General features: G+C 52.1%; 1 protein-coding gene and 1 pseudogene across 12 annotated transcripts in view; both read right to left on the bottom strand.

Moving 5' to 3' along the window:
• Positions 1-3,348, bottom strand: part of LOC115930576 (neuroblastoma breakpoint family member 3-like) — a 50,463-nt gene extending 47,115 nt beyond the window's left edge. For 8 of the 12 annotated variants that reach the window (XM_063702030.1, XM_063702029.1, XM_063702035.1 and 5 more), the window contains exon 1: positions 3,071-3,339. Coding sequence is in view for 1 of the 12 variants with exons in the window: in XM_055387063.2 (XP_055243038.1) it covers positions 3,071-3,107 (37 nt within the window). In the remaining 11 variants the exon portion in view is untranslated. Of the gene's footprint in view, positions 1-3,070 lie in introns of all 12 variants that reach the window. The other 4 variants (XM_063702023.1, XM_063702027.1, XM_063702040.1 and 1 more) reach the window with 2 other exon arrangements.
• Positions 3,349-8,008: 4,660 nt separating this feature from the next.
• LOC101149432 (rootletin-like) lies at positions 8,009-25,315 on the bottom strand (annotated as a pseudogene).
• Positions 25,316-25,608: the final 293 nt, after the last annotated feature.

Here is a 25,608-nt window from a genome sequence, read left to right as displayed (position 1 = left end):
TCAAAACTGCAGCTCTGTGAGGCTCAAATAACATCTAATTCAAGTCACAATGAACCTCTAGCAATCATTCTGAACACCATATAATTCACTTAATACATTTTGCCTGAACGCCCAACACATCTGAATTACCAACACCCATATGTAGCCAAGAAACTGACAATCATTTATAAATTATCACCTATGACTCCATCTGCTCTACGCACTTATTTTTTAAATTTTATTCATTTATTTATTATTTTTATTTTTTGTAGAGACAGGATCTCACTATGTTACCCAGGTTGGTCCAGAAACAGAAACAGACCCACACTAATTTCATAAATCAGATGACCATACAGTCATTGGATTTATGAAGAAAAGTGCCACATGGTGCAGAAGGAAAAGGATGGTCTTTTCAATAAATGGTGCTGGATCAAGCAGACACATCCATGTAGCAAAAAGTGAATCATAGCCAGGTGGGTGGCTCACACCTGTAATTCCAGCACTCTGGGAGGCTGAAGCGGGCAGATTACTTGAGCCCAAGAGTTCGAGACCAACCTGGGAAACATGTTGAATCCCCATCTCTACAAAAATTACGAAAATTAGCCAGGCATGGTGGCACATGCCTATAGTCGCAGCTACTCAGGAGGCTGAGGTGGGAGGATCACTTGAGCCAGCAGATGGAGGTTGAGTGAGCTGAGATCCTGCCACCACACTCTAGCCTGGGCAATAGAGTGAGGCCCTGTCTGAAAATAAAAAAATGCAAAAACTGAAATAAAATTGTTATAAGGTTAACACAGAAAAATGTGTTCATACTCTTAGGTTAGGCATTGATTTCTTAAACAGGACACAAAAAGCAGTAACCATAAAGGAAAAGATTGATAAAGTATAATTTCATTCAAATTAAGAATCTCAGGCCGGGTGCAGTGGCTCATGCCTGTAATCCCAATCCTTTGGGAGGCCGAGGCAGGTGTATCACTTGAGCCTAGGAATTCCAGACCAGCCTATGCAATGTGGCAAAACCCATCTCTACTAAAAATACAGAAAACAGCTGAGTGTGGTGGTACTCCCCTGTAGGTCCCAGCTACTTGGGGGCTGAGGCAGGGGGATCACCTGAGCCTTGTGAGGTCAAGGTTGCGGTGAGCTGTGATTGTGCCACTGCACTCCAGCCTGGGCAATGGAGTGAGATCCTGTTTCAAAAAGAAAAAAAAACAGAGAATCTCCCTTCATGAAAAAACACCATAAAAGAGTGAAAACGCAAGCTACAGACTGAAAAAACGGAAATGCAATACATATAAATCCTAGAAAGGAGGCATATCCAGAATAAAGTATTACAAATCATCAGGAAAACAAGCATATCAATGAAAACTGGATAAAAAGATTTAACAGGCACTTCACAAAAGAGGACATATAAATGGCAATAAAAGATACCCAATCTCAATGAAACCACACTGATATATTACTGCATCCCTACTAGAATGGCAAAATAATTTTTGACTGACAGGCATCAGCGAGGATGTGGGGTAACCAGCATATCCCTGCTAAATGGTACAACTACTTTGGGAAAATGTTCAACAATATGTAATACTAAAGTTTTATTATTCATATACCTCTAAAACCAACAATGCCACTCCTACAAATATACCCCAGACTAGTAATGTTCAATTTCTTGACCTGTGGTGGTTCACTTGGTCAAAATTCATTACTTTGTTTTTTTGTTTTTTTGTTTTTTTTTGAGACAGGGTCTCACTCTGCCATCCAGGTCGGAGTGTACTGCCATGATGACGGCTCACTGCAATCTCAACCTCCCGGGCTCTGGTGATCCTCCCACCTCCGCCTACCGGGTAGCTGGGACTACAGGCACACACCACCACACACAGCTAACTTTTGTAATTTTGGTAGAGAAAGGGTTTTGCCACATTGCCCAGGCTGGTCTGGAAATCCTGGGCTCAAGTGATCTACCCACCTTGGCGTCCCAAAGTGCTGGGATTACAGGTGTGATCTACTGCGCCCGGGCCACCTGCACATTTAAAATTGTGAACTTTTGTATACTTCAGTAACTTTTCCAAGATTTCTTTGACGCAAAGTTCTCAGAAATCTTAAAGCTAGCATTTCAGAATAGAAAAAAATAGCTTCTGGTTCACTAGTGAAATTTTACTAATAAAATTTAAAAACAAAAAGAAAGCTACTAACGCATATCAGCTCAGAACAAAGATTAAACACTACCAGCAGATCTTTTCTTTAACTTCGTGACGCACTGGGATTCATTCTTTTGGCAAAGAAAGGATGAACAACACCGTAACCCAAAGAAAAGGTACCACTGCCAGAAAAGACTTCTTTTCGAAAGCAGCTCTAGCAGCAAAAGACAGGAGGAAAGCAAGGAAACCAGGCCAAACGTCTTGGTTAACTCTTCGGTGAAAGGACGCCACATAAGATGATCTAAGAAGCCAGCCAGCCAGCCAGACAGACACAGGGAAACCACAGCAACTCCTCGGAGTGCAAACAGCAACCCCACAATCCAACCTAGCCGAAATCCTGCGGTTCATTTGAGGCTTGCCCCGCTAGTCAGGAGGTGATTCAGTGATGGCTACAAACGCTCCTCATGTGCATCCTGGACCTGGCACACCTGGCTTGCCCATCACCAGCCTGGAGACACCGCCAGGAGCAGAAGCCCGGAGGCCAGTAAAGACCCCAACTTTGCAAGTCAGGGGCGCGAGCGCGCTCCCCTCTCAGGTCCGCAGAGGGAACGGATTTCTGGCCTGGAGGGTGGGGTGCGGAGTCAGTGTCCTCTACAGGATATAGGAGGACGTGCCCCCGAAGCTGCTCCGTCCCTCCACCCCCTGGGATGCCACAGAACAGCCGCCAGCGAGTTTCTTCCCCAGCGCCCACGAGAGTTGGGCTGCGGGCGGCAGCGGCAGGCGAAGAATCCAGCGCGGGGAACTCAGGCCCCGGCGGTGCACGACCCCCCACACCCCCCACCCCCCACCCGCCCCCGCGCTCGCGCAACAAAACTTGCGACGGCCGCGCCTCGACCCAGGTGTGCGCCCGCGGGTCCCGGATTCACCGCCCGCCCAGCCTGGCGCGGCGCCCTCACCTGAGAAACGCTGGGTGGACTTCGCGTAACTTCCCATTCAGAGGGCAGCCGGCAGCCGCGCCGCCGCGCCTCGGCCCAGCTCCTGGCGCCGCAGGTCGCCCGTCCCGCGTTCCCAAAAGCACCGCGCTCGCTCAGAAGCTTAGGCAGCTTCGCGACCCTCACCTACGCCTCCCAGTACCTCCGCTGTCTCAACCGCCACCCAGCTCCTCGCCTGCGCCTGCGGCCCACTGGCTCCTCAGGGTCCCGATCGGCGTGTCAGGAGAACCCAAGGCGCAGGCGCGGCGGGGCCTTAAAGGGACCCGGCGGCCTCTTCTGCACAACGGGTTCGAGCAGGTTAGGGGCCGCGCAGGCCGAGAAAAGGAGTAACCCAGGGGAAGGACCGAGTGCAGCGGGGACGGGGAAATCCCTCTCTCCCCTCCGCCTGTCTTTCAAAGCACCAGCCCTCGACCCTCCAAATCGCTGGTTTCCCCGGCCACTTGAACGGCCCCTGCCAGTTTAAAGAGACAGGAGACACACCCCCTCGGGGGCCCGGAGTGACCCCGCGCTTAGGCCTGCAGGCCTCGCGCTGCCGCACCGCCCCCGAGTCTGACTTCCAGGCACGGGCACGCGGTGCAGTCGGGCAGGCTTCAGAAGAGCCCCCAGCTCCCCCAGAGGTGGCCTTAGGTCACTCGCAAAAACAATAACCAACGTGTCAATGGCACTTGTAGTTATTTTCTAATTTAAATTTATAAGAGATTTTGCAGATGGGCTTCCACTGAAATAAGCCTTTGAGAAAAAGAAAAACTTTTTTTTCAACAGGATTAGAATACCAAGAAATAGGAAGTAAAGCCATGCCGTCCACCCAGCTAAAAACTTTGAAAACTTGATATTTTATCTAAGGCAAATGTTTGCATAACTTTAGGTCATGCCATTATTTAAAGTCAATTTCAATTAACAATTTCATTGCAACTGAATCTATCTTGTACAAGAAAACTAAGATACATCCCTGATAATCTACCTCTCCCCTCGTATACTCCATCCGTCAGCAAATCCTACTGGTTTTTACCTTCCAAATTTTCCTTGAATCTGTCCTCTTCTATCTCCTCCATCAACACCCTAGTCTAGGCTACCTTCACCTGGGGAGTGAGGGTCGAGGGACGACTGACCTAGTCTTCTTGTGGTTTACCCATATCCCCTTTATCGCCTCTCTAATCTCAACACAACAGGCAGAGTGGCATTTCCAAAATATGTGACCGTGTCACTTCCCAGCCTAAAGCACTTAAACACCTTCCCATTCTCTTAGACAAAACCTCCTAACTAACCAAGCCCCGAATGGCCAGGCGCCTTGCCCACTTCTTCATCTCTTCTCACTACTCAGACCAATTCCATTCTGCTCCCTCTGCTCCAGCCAAACTGGCCTCTTTTATTCCCTATTTACCAGCTTCCTGGCCTCCACAGAGCTTTTGCTCATGCTTTGCTCTGTGCCTGGAAGTTTCTTCTAACCCCTATTCTTCTGAGAACAGCTGTAGTCTCCACCTCTGAAAAGCACCTTCTGACCTCCCTATGGTGGTCCCTTACTCCTATCACATTGCATGAAACTGTAATTGGGTGGTTATTTTGGTGATTTTTTTTACTATCGGCTACGTAAGCCCAGGATTTGGTTTTGTTTGGCTCATGATTTGTATTTCCACATTTGTTAAATACATATTTGTTCATAAATGAGAATGATAGATGCTAGAAGTTGAAGTAAATTTGGCATAAAGTCAGAGAAAGATAAAATGTCACAATCTGACAGTTGGAGTCAGAATGTAGGAACTTCAGTTATATTAAAACTGATTTTATATTGTTTTAGGCTGAGTTGTCATAGGATGCTTTGGGTAACCTTTAAAACTGAGTTCTCAAAGAACCTTGTATAAACACCTGAATTAATAATGATAAGCCATGGGATGGCCCACATAAAACTAATAACATTGGTTGCTTCAAGAGAGGAAGACTGAACCAGGCACAGTGGCTCATACCTGTAATCCAAGCACTTTGGGAGGCCAAGGCCCGCAGATCATTTGAGCTCAGGAGTTTGAGACTAACCTGGGCAACTTGGTGAGACCCTGTCTCTACATAAAATACAAGCAAAATTAGCCAGGCGTGGTGGCGGGCACCTGTAGTCCCAGCTATTTGGGAGGCTGAGGTGGGAGGATTGCTTGAGCTCAGAAGGTTGAGGCTGCAGTGAGCCATGATCATGCCACTGCACTCCAGCCTGGATGACAGAGCAAGATCTTGTCTCAAAGAGAGAGAGAGAGAGAGAAATGAAGACTGGTGACTGGTGGCTACTGGTGGGAAGGAGATTTTTACTAAATGCCCAAAAGGTTTAAAATTGTAACTTTTTTATTTTAAAGTCTGTGAAGATAAATGACACAAAAGAGCACATACCTTCCCATTTATTTGAAATTCTACAAAGGGGAAAATTAATCTGTGCTGAAAAAATCATAACAGTGGTTCCCTCTGGCAGGGGATTGACTGGGAAGTTACATGAGAGAAATTTCTGGGTGGTAAAAATGGTCTCTGTCTTGATAGGGATATGAGTTATATAAGTGCATTCATTTGTCAAAAAACATTACAGTTAACATTTCAATGACTGTAAATTTTACCTTAAAAACTATACGAATAAATGCAAATTTAAAATCTACTAGCTAACACCTAGTTGAGTACTCAGTGTCTATGGGCATTGGCCGAGGCTATACATACACGATTTTGTTTAGTCCTCATACCGTCCTCATACCGTCCTCATGGGGTAGGTATTATTATCATAACCCCCTTGCATATGAAGAAGCCAAAATGCAGTAAATACCAAATAACTTGCCTCGATTTATACCCCTGGAAAATGTGGGAAGAGCTTTAAACACCATCAGTCAAATGCCAGAAGTTGTTAAACATTAGACTCTATAGCACTTCTCTGAAATTATAGTATTTTTGGTATATGTATATATATATCTCATCTACTAGATCAAGAGCTTCACAATGATTGAAATCATAGTTTATCTTTTTGTTTGAGGTTTATGTTTTTATTTTACTTCATTATTTTAAAGACTGAGTCTCGGCCGGGCACGGTGGCTCATGCCTGTAATCCCAACACTTTGGGAGGCCAAGGTGGGTGGATCACTTGAGGTCAGGAGTTCGAGACCAGCCTGGCCAACATGGTGAAACCCCATCTCTACTAAAAATACAAAATTAGCCAGGTGTGGTGGCACGCGCCTGTAATCCCAGGTACTCAGGAGGCTAAGGCAGGAGAATCGCTTGAACCTGGGAGGTGGAAGTTGCAGTGAGCCAAAATTGTGCCACTGCACTCCAGCCTGGGCGACAGAGACTCCATCTCAAAAAAAAAAAAAAGACTGAGTCTCACTATGCTGCCCAGGCTGGACTTGGACTCCTTAATTCAAGCCATCCTCCTGCCTAGGCTTCACCTGGGACTACAGGCCCAATATTTTTGTCTTAAGTTTCTAAGCAGTCCCAAGACTTTGCACAGTAGCTGTTCAATGTATTTTGAGTGAATGATTAAAAACAAGCTTGATGTTGATTTTATTGGTACAATTTATATTTACATATGTAATATTTATATGCTTTTATATATTTATGTGTGCATGTATATAATTGGTACTAACTTAGCACTGCTGTGCCTAAGTGCCTGAGATGCATCTCAAATGAATAGGCCTGAGGAGAGAAGCTTGTGTCATTAGCTCTGACCCTGCAGCACTAATCCTGGTTTACGCCTTCCTGGTTTACGCCTTTCTTTCAGTCTCCCTGAGCACATCAATTTATTTGCTGAAAGGCCACATCTCACTATGGAGTGAGGATCAAGATGTAAAGGTCTGAAAGAGAGAAGCTACGGGGCTGGGGAGACTGTTGGTCGGAAAGGTGTCGGGGGCCCAAGGAAAAGGGAGGATTGTGGGTAGGAATCGGCATAGAGATGAGAGGAGCAGCAGAGACAGAGTCTCATGCAGAGGTGTGCCCAGACACCCTGAACCAAGTTACTTAACCTCGTCAACCACCGTGGCACCCGTGGGGTCCGTGGGCCCGTCGGTCTTCCAGGAGGGATTCTGTGTCCCTGTTATTGTGTGTCAACATGTGTTAGCCTGATATTTATATTTTTAATGAGAGAAAACGAACTCTGGAATTTGGGAACTGTGTTTTCAGTTTTGCTTTATACCTCTCGGACACTCCTTCCGAAGGATTGGGTTTCAAGGGCATTGGGGTGTGACTATGGTAGACAGGGGTGATTAATTTTCATCCAAAACTCTTTGGCGGATTCCCCTGCTCTCTGGTTCCCCAGTCTAACAGTAGTTTAAAACAGAAGATCAGCAACATTTGGAGAGTTTTTTTCTTTGCATTTTAATGATAAACTTGATTTATTCAATTCCAAAAGTTTTCGTTTTCTGAGGTTGTCTTTCTATATTTTGAGTATAAAACGATGGCCATACTATGTTGGAACCACCAAGGTGCTTCTCTTCACTTGTTGATTTGTAATGTCTCTTTATAATCTGAGAATTTCCTGAGTAAACTGGGAACTGTTATACATAATTCCTTGTTTTTCAACATTCTTTGTAAAGAGGAATCAGGATTGGGGATGGGGAGGGAGGGAGGAGTAGGAGTCCTGATTTGTGGAACAGAAAATCATGGATTACTTATGTGATGGAGCAAAGGGTTTAAAAACTCTTAGCATCCCCAAATTTCCCCTTTTACTATTTGCTGAAGAAAATTCTGTCTTTGACTCCCTTCCTTACCCTCTCCGGGCCTGTGAGAAGCTTCCTCAGCTTCCTCCCTATTCAGTTTATTTCCTCCTCCGCTCCCCGCCCCACCCTCCGCAGCCCCCTCCTCTTTTTCAGTGAAGCCGCTGGAGGAAATTTGGGTTTGGGAGAAGACCCACACAGGCAACGACAGCAGGAGAACACTGACATAGTTGGACTCTTGGCACCAGCACTTTTATTAAGACGTGAAAAGACAAAGACAACAGGACAGCAGAGAATAATATCTCTGTTTCAGCTATTCCAGGATGTTATACCAATTATCCAGAGTCCTTGATCTGATGTAGTAAAGAGCTAGGGACATTTTCTCTGAAGGCTTTGATTGCTGGAAAAATCTCATTAAACGTGTATACATTGATAGGTTGGCCACAGGATGGATAAAACAAGAGCCTCTGGCCTACATCTGCCAAGATACATGTGCAAAAATGCTCTCTGCAGCATTATTTTTAATTGTAAAATAGCAGAACGAATTTATTATTCAATAATTATAAAATGGTCAAATGTATGTGACTATATTCAGACAATGAAAAATGCAGCTGTTAAAAATAGACAATACTGATGATTCAGATGATGTTACTGATGAAAATAATAACAGATGACAATTATTGAGCATTTATGGCACTCTTACATGCATTACCTTATTTAAAGTTCAGAACCACCAAGGAAAAGAGTAAGTTGTGGCAGGCGTGAGAGGTTCCGAGGCACAAAAGGAAGATAGGCATTCAAGGAACACCAGGATAGAAGACCCAGAGTAGGAGAAGAGAGGAAGAGGAGTCCGCCAGGTGGGATGCTGGAAGCCGCGGGATAGCTCGGCGGAGAGAGGGCGCTCCTGCTCCGCAAGCCTCCCTGCGACTGCAGGCCTACCCGGTCCTGCTCCTGCTGGGTCTGGGCATCTCATTTCTGCTGCTCCATCTCCAGGGAGATGGTGGCCAGGCTGTGCCGTGTACCCATCAACTTCTCTGACAGCGCCGTCTTCTCAGACTCCTTCAGAGACAAGGCCTGGGCAGGGGCAGGGGACAAAGGGCTTGGGGGATGGGCTGGTCCTGGGGGCACGCTCAGGCTTCTTCCTGCCTGGGAAATGTGCCCACTGGGGGCTTAGAAGCCTGAGTGTGCCACCGCAGGTGGACCCAGGGCAGACGTGCAGCCCTGCAAAAGGGCACAATGGCAGTCACAAGAATCCCAGACGTGGACACCACTCTTAGAGCTCACTAATCCGCCACAGCACCCTGACTGCAGAGTCTTTCTTTCTACCCATTTTACAGATGAGGAAACTGAGGCTCAAGGAGGTAAAGTGACTCGCCCAGGTACACAGCTGGTGAGGAGAGGAGATGGGCACAGTCTTCCCTGTCTCCATTACATTATAGGAAAGTTAGGGATTTGTTATTTGGGGGGATGGGTCAGCTGATGCCTGTGAGCATCGTGGGGACTGCTCAGAAGGCAGCCATGAGGATCCATGCCCGGCCTGGGGTGGGATGAGGCGTGGGAGAATACGGAACAGCTTTCCTGGTGTCATGACTGTCACTGTCACTCAGTAAGTGCTCACTGTGTGCCAGGCATGGAGCACAGCAAAGCCTCACGAACCCCCTTCTAATCCTCCCGTCCTACAGGTGAGAAAACTGAGGCCCCCAAGAGGGCAGTGGCCTGCCCCAGGGCTCCAAGCTGCCAGGTGGCAGAGCGGGGCCCGGCCCCAGAACGGGAACAGCTCAGAGAGCAGCAGAGGCCACGCCAGGGTTCACGAACCTGCTGCTTCTTGCTCTCGGCCAGGAGGAGGCCTTCGTCGCACTCCTGCTGCAGGACAGCAATCTCCTCACTCAGTTCTTCCTTCTCAGCCTCCAGCCAGGCCAGCAGCTCCTCCTGCTCACGCTGCAGCTGACTCTGCAGCTGGGCCCGCTCGGCCTCCAACTCCTGCCGTGCTGCCTCCTAGGGGGCCAGGACCAGATGCGTGTGACACACCAGGAGGGGCCCAGGCAGACCCCCCAAAACATCAGGGCAGCAAGACCATCTGGCCTCCATACCCTCAGGGACAGGGAGAGTGACTAGGTAAATACAAGGGAGTGATGAGGGCTATGACGGGGACATGCCAGGGCCGTGAAAGTGCCAAGGAGCAGCAATGGGCTGGCCTGGAGGTCCGAACATGATCCCCTGAGGAGGGACAAGTAACTGTCAGCCAGGTAAAGAGAGAAAAGACAACCCCAGGCCAAGAGCACAGCCCCCGGAAAGGCCTAGAGGATGCAGGGCGCAGAGGGAAATGGGACACCATGAGTCACAGTGCCAGAGCCCCAGGCAGGGGTGGGGCCAGGACAGGCTGCGTGGGCCATGGGGATTCTAAGGACAGTGAAGGGAGTGGGAGAGAGGACTCGAGCCAAGGTGACAAGGAGCAATCTGATTTTTAGCTTAGGGGATGTTCCGACAGCTGTGGAACAGGGATTGGGGTTGGGATGGAGGGGAGTTAGGACTGGCTGTGAGGAATGAAGGGGGCCAGGGGTTGCCAGAGGAGCTGGAGAGAAGAACACAGATCTGGGGACATTAATGAGGCCAAGCCAGGCGATGCAAAGGGCAAGAAGAGCAAGGGGGAGGTCACAGGAGTTCAGATCCCTGGGGACTGGAAAAGCGGGGAAGGCAGAGCCCACAGGCAAATAGCAGCCCACCCGGGGAGCCTGAGGGCAGGTGCCTGCCTCAGCACTTGCCCCTAGCAACTCTGTGAGAAGCAGACAGAGCTGTCCCTTCTTTTTTTTTTTTTTTTTTTAGATGAAGTCTCGCTCTGTCACCCAGGCTGGAGTGCAGTGGCGTGATTTTGGCCCACTGCAACCTCTGCCTCCCAGGTTCAAGCGATTCTTCTGCCTTACCCTCCCGAGTATCTGCGACTACAGGCGCCTCCCACCACGCCCAGCTTATTTTTTGTGATTTTAGTAGAGATGGGGTTTCACTGTGTTAGCCAGGATGGTCTCGATCTCCTGACCTCGTGATCCGCCCACCTCGGCCTCCCAAAGTGCTGGGATTACAGGCATGAGTCAGCACGCCCGGCCAAGCCGCCCCTTCTTTAAGAGCTTCACCGTAGCTCATGCCTGGAATCCCAGCACTTTTGGAAAGAGCTTTACCGCCCCCTGCTGGAGAAGCGTGATAACAACCACCCAAGGCCATGGGGACTGCAGGGTGAGTGGCGTGCCCTGGAGCCATGTAGTCATAGCCTGCACCTCTGTCAGAGGCAGCCCTGTCTAGGATTTGGTGGCCGAGGGCCCCTGTCCTGAGGGCCACTGTGGAGAGCTTGCCAGTGCCAGCAATCATAACTTATGGAGCATTTGCTAAGTACCAGTCACTATGCTAAGCCCTCTATGCAGATGGTCTCAGCTCGTCCTCAATACCTTCCACTATCCTATCCCTATTTCTACAGGTGGGGAAATGAAGGCAGAGACACCTTGGGTAGCATCACCAGTAAGTGACCAAGATTTGATTCAAACCCAGGCAATACAACCCCAGAGTCAGTGTTCTAGTAACTTCCCTGGCCCCTTGCCTTTCTATATGCTCAGGTCTGAGTGGCCCTTCATATGCAAACAGTACTTCTTAGCAAATGAAAGTGCTTTCCTGCTGTACATTAGGTCAGTATTTCTCAAATGTAGTTGTGGACCCTCTGCATCAGGATTACCAGGGCTGGACCAGATTTGGGACCTGGGAATCTGCATGTCTAATAAGGACCACAACCTCCCCACCACACCCCCAGTCCTCCCAGCTGTCCCCAGGGCCTCCACAACAGACAGGAAGTCCCATTTCACAGATGTAGAGACCGAGGCAGAGCAAGAACGATGATGAGACACTGGCTCAGAGTCCTGCCCACCCCTCCCCAGCTGCCTGAACCTTTTCATGCTGGAGTCGCTGGAAGTCCTCCTCGTGGGCTGCCTGCTGCTCCCACAGAGAGGCCTGGGCCTCCCACTCAGCCTGCACCAGCTTCTGGGCCATCAGCTCCTTGTCTAGACTGGCTTTCTCCTGTGTAGCTATTATTTGCTGCCGCAGGCCCGCCAACTCCCCTGCACGAGAGGAATGGGGGAAAGGGCAGGGTTGGGTTGAAACTTTTCCTTGGGCCAGCAGACTTAGGCCAGGTGAGCCACATGGGCAAAATCCCAGAGGCAGAGGGCCTGCCTGGCACCTAGTTTGGGTCCTCTTGAAGAAGTGGCTTGCCCTCTCTGGGCCTCAGTTTCCCTATCTGCCACATGGGCCCACTGGCCCTGACCCCTTTCCTGCCTACCTAGAGTGGCATTAAAGGCATAAAATGACTGATGAGAAGGCCTCCCAAATGGGATGGATGTCAAACATATAATAACCCTAGGCCAGGTGCCATGACTCACGCCTGTAATCCCAGCACTTTGGGAAGCTGGGGCAGGTGGATCACCTTAGGTCAGGAGTTCAAGACCAGCCTGGCCAACATGGTGAAACCCTGTCTCTACTAAAAATACAACAATGAGCTGGGCGTGGTGGCGGACGTATGTAGTCCCAGCTACGCGGGAGGCTGAGGCAGGAGAATGGCACGAACCCGGGAGGCGGAGCTTGCAGTGAGCCGAGATCGCGCCACTGCACTCCAGCCTGGGTGACAGAGCGAGACTCCGTCTCAAAAAAAAAAAAAAAAACAAACAGGCTTGGCACGGTGGCTCATGCCTGTAATCCCAGCACTTTTGGAGGTCGAAGCGGGCAGATCACCTGAGGTCGAGAGTTCGAGACCAGCTTGACCAACATGGTGAAACCCCATCTCTACTAAAAATACAAAATTAGCCAGGCATGGTGGCGCGTGCCTGTAATCCCAGCTACTTGGGAGGCTGAGGCAGGAGAATCGCTTGAACCTGGGAGGCGGAGGTTGAGGTGAGCCAAAATCGCACCACTGCACTCCAGCCTGGGCAACAAGAGTGAAACTCCATCTCAAAATAAACAAAAACAAACAAACAAAAACCCCTATTCCTGACTGAGCACTTACTATGCGTCAAGCACCCAGCTAAGTATTGTAGACATAACCTCATTTTGTCTTCATAACATGCCTGTGTAGTTTATCCTCATCCCCATTTAACAGATGATGAAACGGAGGCTCAGAGGAGATCAGCAGCAACTTCCCACAGCTGCACAGCTACACATAAAGCATCTCCTTTAATGACTGACATGAACATACCTGTCAAGCGTTAACTATCAGTATTAATGGAAATGACTACAGGGAATGGAAATGGTATAGCCATCATCTAAAAACCATCTCCCGGGTTGGAAACCCACCAGCATTTCCCTTCCTGGTTCTGTCTGGCTCAGGTGTACATGGACAGGAAAATTAATTTCCATGGCCCAAGTAGGTGCTTAGTTAATGTTAGGTGAGCAGAAAGAAGCCCTGAGTTCAGAGACTGGATGGGAACGGTGCAGGGAAGTGGGGCTGGGATTCTGGGGCCAAGAGAGTCATCTGAAAACCACAGAGAACTCAGGCTAACAGGCCTGATGACAGATGAACAGCAGTTACTGTTGACTCAGCCAGGCACCGTGCCATGGCCTTACACACTTTTCCCATGTCATCCTGGCAACAGGCTTAGAAGGTGGGCATTGCCACCTCTAATCATCAGATGAGAAATCTGCAGCCCAGAGAGGAAAGGGGCTTGCTCAAGGGAAGGTGAGATCTAAGTGGTGGCACAGGACTGGAACCCAGGCCAGCCAGACTCCTACTCCAGTGCTCCCAACTTCTGTGAGACCCCAGACCTTGGGAGGTTGCAGTTTGGTCTGGAACCTGGTGTTCCCCTGAAGTCCCCAGCCCCTCATACCAGTCAGGGTCTCCTTGGCCAGCAGCAGGGCCTGCCCCTCGGCTTCCAGCTGCTCCCGGCGGGCCTCAAGCTGGGCCAGCTGCCGTTGCACCTCAAACAGGCTGCCCTCCAGGGCTTCCTTCTCCAAGCTGCAGCACATACAGTCCCTGAGGCCCTGGGACTCAGCCTCCCTGGCCCCAGGAAACTGTGGATCTCAGGGAGTGGCCAGGCATGGGCCAAGTGCCAATCTACCTGCCTGGCCAGGCCCACACTCCCTGGGGAAGCCTGAGCCACAGCTAGGACGAGTTGGCAAGCCAGACTCCTTAGTAACTGCCCCTGGGGGCCCATGCGTGGGTGAGGCTGGTCATGGTGTGGCCCCAGGAGGACCGCCCAGGGCGGGTTGGGCAGAGCCCAAGGCCTTACTGCAGGTGTGTGGCCTCCTGTGACATGGTCCTGCTTTCAAGCTCCGCAGCCGCCAGCTGCACAGCCAGGCCAGCGTGCTCCTTGGCTAGCGCCTCCTTCTCTTGGGCCACTCCCTCCAGCGCCTCCACCTGCCACTGGGCCTCCCACCGGGCCTGCTCCAGCTCCTGCTCCCGCCCGCTCAGCTGCCAGGAGAGTTGGCTCCCACCCAGAGACTGAGCAGCACTCCCAGCATCCCCCAGCTTGTTCATCATGCAGCACCCCAACTCTGGGCCTAACCCAGTCCTGGCAGAAGGCCTGGGTTGGAGCCCAGGGTCTGCCTTGATGTGCTATATGTACTTGGGCAAGTCAGGACCTTCTCTAGATCTGCAATGCACGTGTGTACAAAAACCAGGGCCCGGCCGGACACGGTGGCTCACGCCTATAATCCCAGCACTTTGGCAGGTGGATCACTTGAGGGCAAGAGTTCAAGACCAGCCTGGCCAACGTGGTGAAACCCTGTCTCTACTAAAAATACAAAAATTAGCCAGGCATGGTGGTGCACGCCTGTAGTCCCTGCTACTTGGGATGCTGAGGCAGGCGAACAGCTTAAACCCCGGAGGTGGAGGTTGCAGTGAGCCCAGATCGTGCCACTGCACTCCAGCCTGGGCAACAGAGCAAGACTGTCAAAAAAAAAAAAGAAAAGAAAAACGAGGGCCCTCACTCAGCTTTGGGAGTAACAGAACCCTTGTATTACTCTAAACTTGCAGAGAAGCTGAATATACAAAACAGAACCAAGTGCAGCTGCTCAGCAGGCCTCAAGATGGAGACCTGCACCCCGCTTCCTACACCCCCTGCCCCATCCTCTAGAGGCTCCTCCGAGAAACCCAGGCGCTCCAGGATAGACCTTGCATGAAGGTCCCTGGATCCCTGAAACATTAAGGTCTCTTCCAGATGTGATGTTCCCAAAAGTCTAAGATTCCAATTCTAAAAAGTCTTGACCTATTATTAATCTGTATCATTATTAGTAGTAGTAGTATTTTTGAGATGGAATCTTGCTCTGTTGCCCAGGCTGGAGTGCAGTGGCACGATCTTGGCTCACTGCAACCTCTGCCTCTTGGGTTCAAGCGATTCTCCTGCCTCAACCTCCCAAGTCACTGGGACTACAGGCGCGTGCCACCACACCCAGCTAATTTTTTGTAGAGATAGGGTTTCACCATGTTAGCCAGGATGGTCTTGATCTCCAGACCTCAGGTGATCTACCCGCCTCGGCTTCCCCAGCTGCTGGGATTATAGGCGTGAGCCACTGCACCTGGCTAGCCCCATGTTATAAATGGGGCAACTGAGGTATGGGAGGTTGGGCAGCTTGTCCAAGGTCCCCAGCTAGGAGAAGTGGGACTGGATTTAACCCAGAAGCAGGCTCCAGTGCCTGTGACTTAACCCAGGACTGGATGCAGGGGGCTGTGAGCCCGGCCTGCCCCACATGCTCTCCAGACCACCCCACACACAGTTTGGCCCACCTGTGCTAGCTGCTCCTGCAGCCAGCTGAGCTCATGGTGCAGCGTGGGGAGCTGTTGCTCCAGCGCCTCCTGGGCCTGCTCCGCCTATCATAGGGAGCCCTCCAGGCCCTGCCGCGCCACCTCCTGCTCCAACCGCAGCTCCTCCAGCCACTCCTGCTCTTCCCGGGCCACTGTGGCCTCCTGTTCCGCCTGCCGCTGCCAGCCCTGCAGGGTGGCCTTTTGTTCCTCCAGCTGTGGGCCGGGAAAGAGTGGGGCCTCATGAGCAGGGCGTCCCTCTCAGGACCAGGACACCTCCTCCACCCACCCACCAGCCACAATAGCCCAGGGGAGGCTCCCAGGGAATGAGGGACAGTGCCCTTGGGTGTGTGGGACACTGGGGAGGGGGAGATGAGGAGGGCCCGTGGAGCTTCTGTGCTTTGACGCCTAGAGAGGATAGACAGACAGACAGAGATAGACAGAGAACCAGAGACAGAAAGGGAGGCAGGGGCAAAGACAGGTGCAGGGCTGGGCCCAGGGTGCCTCACTGAGTGGGGAGGACAGGTGGGCAAGGCAGGTGGGCCCGCAGGTGCATAGTGTACCTGGGCGACAAGGCAGTTCAGATCCAACTTGTCCTGAGCAAGGCTCTCGTTGAGGGCGCTCAGCTTGGACAGGGAGTCCTGCAGGGAGGCCTCCTCTGCCCTCAGCTTGGTCACGGAGAGCTCGAGCTCCATGCGGCCAGCCTCAGCCCGCAGGGTCAGGCCCCAAGAGATGAGGAAAGGCAGAAAGGTCGGGAGGAGGTGAGGAGAGACAAGAAGAGACCCAGAGAGATGGACCCTCGGAGACAGGGGAGGGGAGACAAGGAGGGGACACAGCGTGAGATGGAAAAAAAAATCACCGCAGAAAGCCTGCTGCTTATGAGCCATTTAAAAGCCACACACCACAGAACTGTGCAAAAATAGCTCAAGCTGCAGGGCAGGGCCAGAGTTCAGAGGATCCCCTGAGTAGGGTCTAGGGATAGCACTGCTCAGAGCCCAGGCTGCAGCAGACAGGGCAGGCCCCCCCGCCAAGGACCCTCTGCACTGTGGCCACAACTCTCAGACCCCAGGAGCTGAATCTCAGGATGACCCTGAGCTATAGGCACTGCCCCCAGGAGCATCCAGAAGAGCAGGGATATGGCCATAAAGAGAGGTCAGTCCACTTATGGCTGGGACCAGAGGTCCAGAGGTCTGTGGCCTGTGACAAAGATCAGCCTGTATCCAGAAGGAAGGGGTCAGTCTGTGTCCAGGCTCAGAGGTCTGCCTGACACTGGGACCAGTCTGTGCCAGAGTGAGAAGGCTTGGGGCTGGGGGTCAGAGGTAGGTTTGTGGTTGTGCAGCAAACAGGGACCCACCTTGGTCAGCGCCTCGGCCACCTCGGCCTTCTCGGCCTGCAGCATGTCCCGTTGCAGCGTGGCGCGGCTCAGCACCTCCCTCACCTCCACCAGCTCCTTGGCCAGGACTGAGCACTTCCCTTCCAGCTGCTCTAGTTGTCTATGGCTGCGGGACAAAGGGTGGGTGGGTGGCCCATGTCACTTTCCTGCCCCGAACCTCCTGTAGCCAGCAAGATGCTGGGCCGGGGACCAGGCCTGAGGCAGGAGTTTGGAGAGAAACGGCCTGAGCCACAGGGCAACCAAGCCCACTACCGCTTAGCTCCATGACCCTGGGCCTCCGTTTTTCACATCTGCAAAATGAGGTAACACTTGCCTTGTGACATTGTTTTTTTGAGACAGAGTCTTGCTCTGTCGCCCAGTCTGGAGTACAGCGGTGCGATCCTGGCTGACTGCAACCTCTGCCTCCCAGGTTCAAGCAATTCTCTTGCCTCAGCCTCCTGAGTAGCTGGGATTACAGGTGTTCACCACCATGCCTGCCTAATTTTTGTAGTTTTAGTAGAGATGGGGTTTCCCCATGTTGGTCAGGCTGGTCTTGAACTCCTGACCTCAGGCGATTTGCCTGCCTCGGCCTCCCAAAGTGCTGGGATTACAGGTGTGAGCCACCGTGCCCAGCCTATTTTAAGGATACAAACTTCGCATGTGCTTAAAATAGTGCCTGACACATGTCCCCAAGGACCTTCAGAAACAAGAATAATATGCTCCACCACAGTCTACTGAACATCATCATCGATCACGTCCCTGAGAGGTAAGCAGCACAGTGGTGAAGAGATTAACTCTGAAGGCAGAATGTCTGGGTTCAAATCCTGGCTCTTCTGCTAACTAGCTGTGTGACCTGGGGCAAATGACATGGCTTCTCTGTGCCTCAGTTTACCATCCACAAAATGGAGATAACAGCTTCTATGTCACAGAGTTATCATAGAGTTAAATGAGAGAACTGAATTGCTTAAAATGGTATCTGGCACTTAGTGAAATTAGTAAGGATATTATTATTATAACTAAATTTTAAAAATACTACTACTAATATTACTAAGAATACAGTAATATTAGTATTCTTGTTATTATCATCAATATTAGATATTCTTGTTATTATCAATATTAGATATTCTTGTTATTATCATCCAAGTTCTACCTTTTAACTAGTTCTCTGACTCCAGGTAAGTGACGACACCTCCCTGAGCACCAGTTTCCTGAAATGGGTCTGGTTAGAAAACCCAACATCAGAGGTGTCCAGACGGTAGGAGGCCCAAGACCCAGTGGGTGTCCCCTAACCCCACGGTGGGCACTGTCAGGGGACCCGAGGCACATTTGAAGGGCCCTGGCAGGGTGGCGAGATGCTGCTCACCTGCGCTCAAGCTCCCGGCGAACCCGCGCGCCATTCTGCACCGCCGTCTTCCTGCTCTTCCTCCAGCCGGTCCCGCTGGCGCCGCAGCTCCTCCTGGGCAGCCTGCAGCTTCTCCTGCTCCTGCGGCAGCTCCTCGGCCTGCTGCTGGGCCACCTGCAGGCTGTGGGCCAGGTTGCTCTTCTCCCTTCAGGACAAGGGGAGGGGGAGCAGAGGGGATGCTGGGGCTGCTCTCTCCAGGGAAGGTGGCTGGCTACTCCTCTAGCCATGAGCTACATCCTCCCGTCTTCCAAGGCACCTGCCTCCAGGAAGCCTTCCCTGATCCTGCCCATAGCTGACTCATTTCACTCACACCCTCCAGCAGAAGAACCTGGCCCACCTTCTCCCTAGCCCGCCCACTTGGGGCGGATGGAGGTGCTGGCGTGGTCTCTAAGCACCCTACCACGTAGAAGAGGCCAGGCTAGGCTCCTGGGACACACGGGCAATTGTGCCACCAGCTCTGCTAGGCCACGTGACCAGGAAATGTCCCCTAGAACACCCCATGCCCCTCAATTCTGGGAAGACTGATAGAGCTGAGTCTGCAGATCCCACAGCTTCCTGCTACACAGGCACATGGTGGCCACGGCAGGGGAGGGAGGAGATGGGAACAACTAGGACCCCAAAGACTTGCCCTAAGCTGCCACTTTCCCCACTGGTGGTAGGTGCAAAAAAACTTCACGACGTGATTTTTTTTTTTTTTGAGATGGAGTCTCGCTCTGTCCCCCAGGCTGGAGTGCAGTGGCACAATCTCTGCTCACTGCAAGCTCCGCCTTCTCGGTTCACGCCATTCTCTTGCCTCAGCCTCCCGAGTATCTGGGAATACAGGCGCCCGCCACCACGCCTGGCTAATTTTTTTTTTTTTTTTTTTTTTTTTTTTTTTTTTTTTTTGAGACGGAGTCTGGCTCTATCACCCAGGCTGGAGTGCAGTGGTGCGATCTCGGCTCACTGCAACCTCCGCCTCCTGCGTTCACGCCATCCTCTTGCCTCAGCCTCCCGAGTAGCTGGGACTACAGGCACTCGCCACCACCCCCGGCTAATTTTTTATATTTTTAGTAGAGACGGGGTTTCACCGTGTTAGCCACGTTGGTCTCAAGCTCCTGACCTCGTGATCCGCCCGCCTCGGCCTCCCAAAGTGCTGGGATTACAGGCGTTAGCCACTGTGCCTGGGCAATTTTTTTTATTTTTAGTAGATATGGGGTTTCGCCATGTTGGCCAGTGCCTGCGGGACAAGACCCAGGGCGCCATGCCGGTGTTCTTCTAGGGCCCGCCGCTCACTCTCGCTGTCGCTAAGCTGCTTCTGCAGGGTGCCCCGCAGGTCCTGGCTTGCCTCATAGCGCCCAGCGGGGGCGCGGGGATCTCAGAGTCTATGGGGGTCCTTTGAGGCCTCCAGAGCCCACCTACTCTCTTCTGGTTCCGGGGATACACACTAGCCTACGCTAGGCGGGGTCCAGGGCCTGGACCTGGCCTGGGGCAGGATAGGGGCCTAGGCCTGAGAGCCAGGTTTCCGCTGCCTTCCTTTGTGCCCTCACCACCCTCTGAACCCTCATCTCCCTGGGGTCCCGGACGACTCCTATCAAAGCCCGCCGGATGCCAGACAAAGCCCCCGGCACACTCGTCTCCCGGGTTCTGACCCCACCCCCAGGGCTCCCAGGCTCCTCCCCCTTGCATCCTGGTTCCACTCTCAGACTCCTCCCTACCCTGGCTCTGCCCCTAGTTCCCAAGCTCTCATCCTAGGCTGTGATTTCCCTTGCTAGACCTTTTCCCAGGGTCCTGGCTCTGTATGACCAGGGACCTGTCTCCCTCTCTACCAGGACCCTAACACTGCCGCAGCCTCCTCCCTCCACCAGCTGCACAAGCACCCACCCCCAGCTGCCCAAGCACCCCCACTTCTGGGCTGGCTTCACCGCAGAGCCCTCGGCCACCTCCTTGGGGGTCCTGACACCCTCAGACACTATTTCTCAGGGCTCTGGCTGCTCTGGCTGAGCACCCCAGGGCGCTCAGACTCCTCCCCCAGACACGCCCCTGCCCTGCCCCCACCTGGAGGGCACGAGCCCCTCCCCCTGGGCCTCTGGCTGCGCCCAGAACGCTCAAGCCCCTTCCTACCTGGACCTGCAGCTGGCGCTTTTGCAGGGCGGAGAGAATCAGGGCAAGCGAGCGTGGAAGAGTCTGAGCAGGCAGGGGAGGGGCCTCAGCGGGGCGAACGGCCTCAGCCCGGCGAGGAGCTCCGCGGTGCAGATGGGGTCCGCTGGCCCGAGAGACCCCGCAGGCTGCCGTCGGACGCTGTTGGACAGAGGCTGCCGCTCTCAGCTTCAGACATGACCGCCTGAGGGTAGGGGAGGGAGACAGCAGGCCGCAGAGTTAGGAACCGCGGGGTTAGCTGGCAAAGACGCCCAGGCGAGGCTAGGGGCCGCCTCATCCCAAATGCTCCCGCTTACAAGAAGACTTCCTGATTTCACCACCTCCACTAGCTCAGTCCTCAGCTGGCCGCTGAGGCATCCCATTTATTGCGAAGACATCATTTGGCATTGTTCACAGGTGGGCTCCGAAAGGGCCGTGCCTCCCTTCTGAGACTGGGGGCTCCCCAGGGCAGAGGCCGGGTGAGCTAACAGGGGTGGTGAGAAGCTACAGCCTGGGTCCCAGGCCCCCACGCATTTGCAGTTCTGTCCGAAGCCACCAAAAGTCGAGGAGGGGGGAGCCCAGGACTGCCTGGCAGGGCCCTGTCTTCCCACCTCTCTGGGCTCACACCTGTGCCAGGTCCCTTAAGCTCTACTGTAGCCCCTCTCCCTCCTCTGTCTCCAGGGCCGCTTGCTCCTGTAGCCACAGGGATTCCTGGAGTGCGGTGAGGGAGACAAAGGGTAGTCGGGGTTCTGACTTATCTGAAACCTCCCCTTTCCCTCCCTCCCTGGCCCACCACTGATCAGGTGGCCTCTGAAGCCATGTCCATAGGCCAGCCCCCTGGTAGACCCCACAGCAGGCCCGAGACCCTCACTGAACAGACCAGGCCCAGAGAAGAGCTGTGTTCTGCCCCAGGTCACACAGTCAATTGGAGGAGACCTGGACCTAGAACCCAGGCCAGGCCCCACACAGAGGGGTGACCAAACCAGGCTGTACCCTGGGAGAGTGAGTGTCCCATTGGTGGGGATGGGCAGCTGGGATTCCAGAGGGAGGATCTGGACCTGGAGAGCGTGGATGGGAATTCAAGTCCCAACTCTCCCGCTTACTGGCTCTGAGACTGGACAAGCATTTCCCCTCTTGGGCCTCAGTTTCCCCATCTGTGTCATGAGGATTATGCTACAGGGCTGCTTCGAGGAAGAAATGGGATGGAGGAAGTGAGTGTGCCTCCCACAAAGCCTGCACACCTGTGTAGGCTGAACCTGAGTGTGAATGGGACGCTGAGGGTGGCCCAGGCAGCCCAGCCCTAAGCCTGCTACCATGGATCTGGCCGGTACCCCATCCCACCCTGCCCCATCTCAGGGGCACCTGCAGCTCACCAGGGCCTCAAGCTTCTCAGTGAGGTCCGTGTTGACCTGATCCTTCTCCAGATTCTGCTTCTGAAGACGCTTCACTGCCAGGCTCAGCTCTGTCACTCTGGAGTTGGGGGAGCAACAGAGGTGAATACGTGACCACCCCAGCCTCTCAAATCCACTAGCTCTGTGTCCACCATGCTTCTCCACACCCGAGGCAGGGACCCTAACATCCACCTCCCTGGCTGTGTGACCTTAAGCAAGTCCCAGCTCCTCTCCAGACCTCACACTTCTCATCTGTGAAATGGGAATGAGCTTTATCTCATGGGAAAGCACTTGAGGACTTGTCCAGGTGGCAGGAGTAAGCGGCAAAAGTTCTTTTTTTGTTGTTTTCTTTTGAGATAGAGTTTCGCTCTGTTATCCAGGGCAGAATACAATGATGTGATCTTGGCTCACTGCAACCTCCACATCCTGGGTTCAAGCGATTCTCCTGTCTCAGCCTCCCTCATAGCTGGGATTACAGGCACACACCACCACACCCGGCTAGTTTTTGTATTTTTAGTAGAGACAGGGTTTTGCCTGTTGGGCAGGCTGGTCTTGAGCTCCTGACCTCAGGTAATCCCCCACCTTGTCCTCCCAAAGTGCTGGGATTACAGGTGTGAGCCACCGCACCCGGCCACAAGTTCTGTCATTGGAGGCTAAGCTGTTTATGATATACACTGGGCAAGTGCCTTGGAAACTCAGTGGGGTGCCTGGGAAGACTGGCTGAGCTCACAGAGGAAGGCCCTGCTCCTAGTGAACAGATGTTCCCTTCTCCCCAACTCTCCAGTTTTACCTTCTGCAGGGATGCCTGCCTCGTGCAGCACCCACCAGGTACCCACCTGGCACTGAGGTGAGCCTTGTCCAGGTCGCTTTGCATCTGCTGCTGGGCCAGGTCCTTCTCGTGGAGCACCTTGTCCCGCAGCTGCTCCTCCAGCTGGGCCTGAAGCAGGGCCTGCTTCTTCAGGGCTGCCTCGACCCTTCTCTCTGCCAGCCGCAGGCCTGTGCTCAGTCCCAGGCCGGCCTCCTGGACAGCTCCCCTCCCAGCTGCAGCAGGTCCCTTGGGGAGAGAGCACAGGATGGGGATGGGATGGGGCTCACTCCCAACTACAAATTAAAACTACACTGGGGCCAGGTGTGGCGGCTCACACCTATAATCCCAGCACTTTGGGAAGCCGAGGCAGGCAGATCACCTGAGGTCAGGAGTTCGAGACCAGCCTGGCCAACATGGTGAAACCCCATCTCTACTAAAAATACAAAAAATTAGCCAGGTGTGATGGCCCCCTTCCTGTATTCCCAGCTACTTGGGAGGCGGAGGCAGGAGAATTGCTTGAACCTAGGAGGAGGAGGTTGCAGTAAGCTGAGATCATGCCACTGCACTCCAGTCTGGGCGACACAGCCAGACTGCGTCTCAAAAACATAAATAAATAAAATAAAAATAAAACTACACTGGGCTGGGTGCGGTGGCATGCACCTGCAGTCCCAGCTATGTGGGAAGCTGAGGCAGGATTGCTTGAACCCAGAAATTTGAGGCCAGCATGGGAAACATAGTGAGACTCCATCTCAAAAACTAAAGAGGAAGAAAGAAAAAAAAAAAAAACCCTACACTGGGATGTCATTTGTCCACTATCAGATTGGGGAAAAAAAAAAAAAGGGGGACACATAATACACAAGGAGGGGCTCTGGGGCAACAGGCCCTCACCTACACAGCTGGTGGGAGGGTGAGTACAACCACAATGGAGGGCATTAAGGGAGAGCTCCGAAAACTATGCATGCATAGGACCTTCCCCACCGGCTCCTCCTCTAAGAACGTATCCAAAGATATACCCCAGCACAGAGGAGATGGCTTGTGGACAAGGAGGTTCACTGCAGCATTGCTCATGTAAGAAATCCTGGTGACAACCTAAATGTCTATCAAAAGGGGACTGCTACTAAGTACACAATGGTACATCCTTTAAGTGGAAAACTGTGGCCAAGAAAAACCAGTGGAGAAGTTCTTCCTGGCCTGATCCAGAGCCACCACCCAGTTATAACTAGTAGGTGAAGAAAGCATCCTCAAGAACTGTGAAGATGAAATTTTACCAGGCGCATATACAAAAAAGTGTGTGTGTGTGTGTGTGATCTGCACTATTTGCTTATATAAAATAACCCTGGAAGGTCACTTAAGAAACTGATAGGGCAGGCACGGTGGCTCATGCCTGTAATCCCAGCACTTCGGGAGGCCGAGGCGGGAGGATCACCTGAGGTCAGGAGTTCAAGACCAACCTGGCCAACATGGTGAAACCCTGTCTGTACTAAAAATACAAAAATTCTCTGGGTGTGGTGATGTACGTCTGTAATTCCAGCTCCTCTGGAGGCTGAGGCAGGAGAATCACTTGAACCAGAGAGGCAGAGGTTGCAGTGAGCCGAGATCGCACCACTGCACTCCAGCCTGGGCGACAGAGCGAGACTCCGTCTCAAAAAAACAAAAACAAAAACAAAATTTTAAGTAGTCTTTAAAATTTTTATATTTTACTTTTGATTAGGTCACATGTTCACAAGTTTCACATTTCAAAAGGGTACACAGTAAAATGGCTCCCTCTCACCTCTGAGCCCAGATATTCCCCTTCCTTCTTTGGAGGCAAGCAGCATTATCAGCTTCTTTTTCTTTTTATGTATACAATTTTTTTCTTTTTTTTCTTTTTTTTTTTTTTGTCTTTTTCTTTTTTGGCCACCAAGTTACCATGAGAAGCATTATCAGTTTCTTTTTTCTTTCTTTCTTTTTTTTTTTTTTGAGATGGAGTCTCGCTCTGTCTCTCAGGCTGGAGTGCAGTGGCACGATCTTGGCTCACTGCAACCTCTGCCTCCCGGGTTCAAGCGATTCTCCCACCTCCGCCTCCCAAGTAGCTGGGATTACAGGCGTGAGCCACCATACCCAGCTAATTTTTATATTTTTAGTAGAGGAGGGGTTTCGCCATGGTGGCCAGGGTGGTCTTGAACTCCTGTCCTCAGGTGATCCTCCCCCATCAGCCTCCCAAAGTGCTGGGATTACAGGCATGAGCCACCATGCCTGGCCTATCAGTTTCTTAAGTGACCTTCCAGGGTTATTTTATATAAGCGAATAAAGCAGATCACACATACACGCAGACACACACACACACACACTTTTTTGTATATACGCCTGGTAAAATTTCATCTTCACAGTTCTTGAAGATGCTTTCCTCGCCTACTAGTTATCACTGGAACGTGGCTCTGTGTCAGACCAGGAAGAACTTCACTGGTTTTTCTTGGCCACAGTTTTCCACTTAAAGGATGTACCATTGTGTACTTAGTAGCAGTCCCCTTTTGATAGACATTTAGGTTGTCACCAGGATTTCTTACATGAGCAATGCTGCAGTGAACCTCCTTGTCCACAAGCCATCTCCTCTGTGCTGGGGTATATCTTTGGATACGTTCTTAGAGGAGGAGCTGGTGGGGAAGGTCCTATGCATGCACAGTTTTTGGAGCTCTCCCTCAATGCCCTCCATTGTGGTTGTACTCACCCTCTCACGAGCTGTGTAGGGGAGGGCCTGTTACCCCAGGGCCCCTCCCTGTGTATTATGTGACCGCTTTTTTTCCCCCAATCTGAGAGTGGACAAATGGCATCCCAGTGTAGGGTTTTTTTTGTTTGTTTCGTTTTTTTTTGTTGTTGTTGTTTTTTCTTCCTCTTTTGTTTTTGAGATGGAGTCTCACTATGTTTCCCATTCTGGTCTCAAATTCCTGGGCTCAAGCAATCCTGCCTCAGCTTCCTGCATAGCTGGGACTGCAGGTGCATGCCACC

The sequence above is a fragment of the Gorilla gorilla genome, chromosome 1 (genome assembly GCF_029281585.2).
Source record: "Gorilla gorilla gorilla isolate KB3781 chromosome 1, NHGRI_mGorGor1-v2.1_pri, whole genome shotgun sequence".
NCBI lineage: Eukaryota > Metazoa > Chordata > Mammalia > Primates > Hominidae > Gorilla > Gorilla gorilla.
Note: the sequence above shows the minus strand (reverse complement) of the source record. Positions and strands in the feature narration are given on the sequence as shown.